At 74.5% G+C, this 1,158-nt stretch overlaps 1 protein-coding gene across 1 annotated transcript in view; it reads left to right on the forward strand.

Moving 5' to 3' along the window:
- Positions 1-1,158, forward strand: part of LOC101566810 (histone-lysine N-methyltransferase PRDM9-like) — a 14,761-nt gene that overhangs the window by 10,260 nt on the left and 3,343 nt on the right. The window contains exons 7-9 of the mRNA XM_023706885.1: positions 295-430; positions 782-883; positions 1,058-1,140. Of these exons, the coding sequence (XP_023562653.1) occupies positions 295-430; positions 782-883; positions 1,058-1,140 (321 nt within the window). The remainder of the gene's footprint in view (positions 1-294; positions 431-781; positions 884-1,057; positions 1,141-1,158) is intronic.

A 1,158-nucleotide genomic window follows, 5' to 3' on the forward strand; every position in this document is an offset into this window, starting at 1 on the left:
GGGAGGAGGAGGAGGAGGAGGTTCAGCGCCTCGAGGACAGCTGCTGCCCTTTGGTGACCTCCGCAGCGCAGTCTCTTTTGGGGTCGTCAGTTTTGGTTTGCATGTGTCTTGGTTCTGAGACAGGGTGTGTCTCTGCAGTTGAGGCTGGTGGAAGTTGGGGGGCCCTCGTGCCCCAGCGTCCCCAGGGCAGGGAAGTCAGGGGGGCAGCACGGCGCCCTGACTTCGGGTTTCGGGGCAGGCTGCTGCTCTGGGAACTGCAGACCTGGCGCTGCTGACGTGAGTCGCTCCCTGCAGGGCGCGCCCACGGCGCTGTCACGTAGTGGCCCTCGTGTGGAGCAGCTGCCAGGGTCAGGCTCGGAAGAGGCCCCGACGCCAGAGCCCTTCCGCAGCGAAGCAAGAAACTGCAGGCAGCGCGCTAGACGGAAACCGGGTGCGGAAGGCGCTGGGGCTTCAGGCGCGGGTGCTGGGCGGGCTCCGTGGGTGGCGCTTTGCGTGGCCGTGCGTGGCCGGGTGGGCGCCCCCAGGACAGCGCGGGGACCGGCGTGCGGCGTGCGCAGCGGGTGGGAGCTGGGCCTGCGGGCCTCCCGCGGGGGTCTAGCCGCGGGGCAGCCGAGCCCTCCGGAGCCTGCGTGAGCTGCGCGGTCCAGGCGGCAGGCCAGGCGAGGGCCGTGTGACCTGCGAGCGGGGCGCGGCGTGTTCCCTGCGGCGCCCACGCCCCGACCAGCCGCCCGCCCGCGCGCTAACCCGGCACGCTGACCCGGCGCGGCTCTCGCTCGCTCAGACCCGCGGAGCAGGGCGCTGCAGCCCGCGCTGTACAGCCTGCGGGAGAGGCGGGGCTGCCGGTACGAGGAGGTCAGCGAGCCGCAGGACGACGACTACCTGTGTAAGGGGCCCGCGGGCGCGCGAGGGCGGGAGCACGCGGGTCCGCGCGGCGCTGGGGGCGCGGGTCCCCCCGCGGGCAGCCTCGCGGGCGCAGAACCGGGCGGAGCAGGGCGAGGGCTCCCCGAGGTCCGCCCCGGCGGCGGGCTCGCACGGACCGTCCGCCCGCGTCCCGCAGACTGCGAGCGGTGCCAGGACTACTTCCTGGACAGCTGCCCGGCGCACGGGCCCCCCGCCTTCCTGCAGGACAGCGCGGCGGCCGCCGGCAGCTCGGAGCGC

This window comes from Octodon degus, unplaced genomic scaffold (assembly GCF_000260255.1).
Source record: "Octodon degus isolate 3935 unplaced genomic scaffold, OctDeg1.0 scaffold00274, whole genome shotgun sequence".
In the NCBI taxonomy this organism is placed as follows: Eukaryota; Metazoa; Chordata; class Mammalia; order Rodentia; family Octodontidae; genus Octodon; species Octodon degus.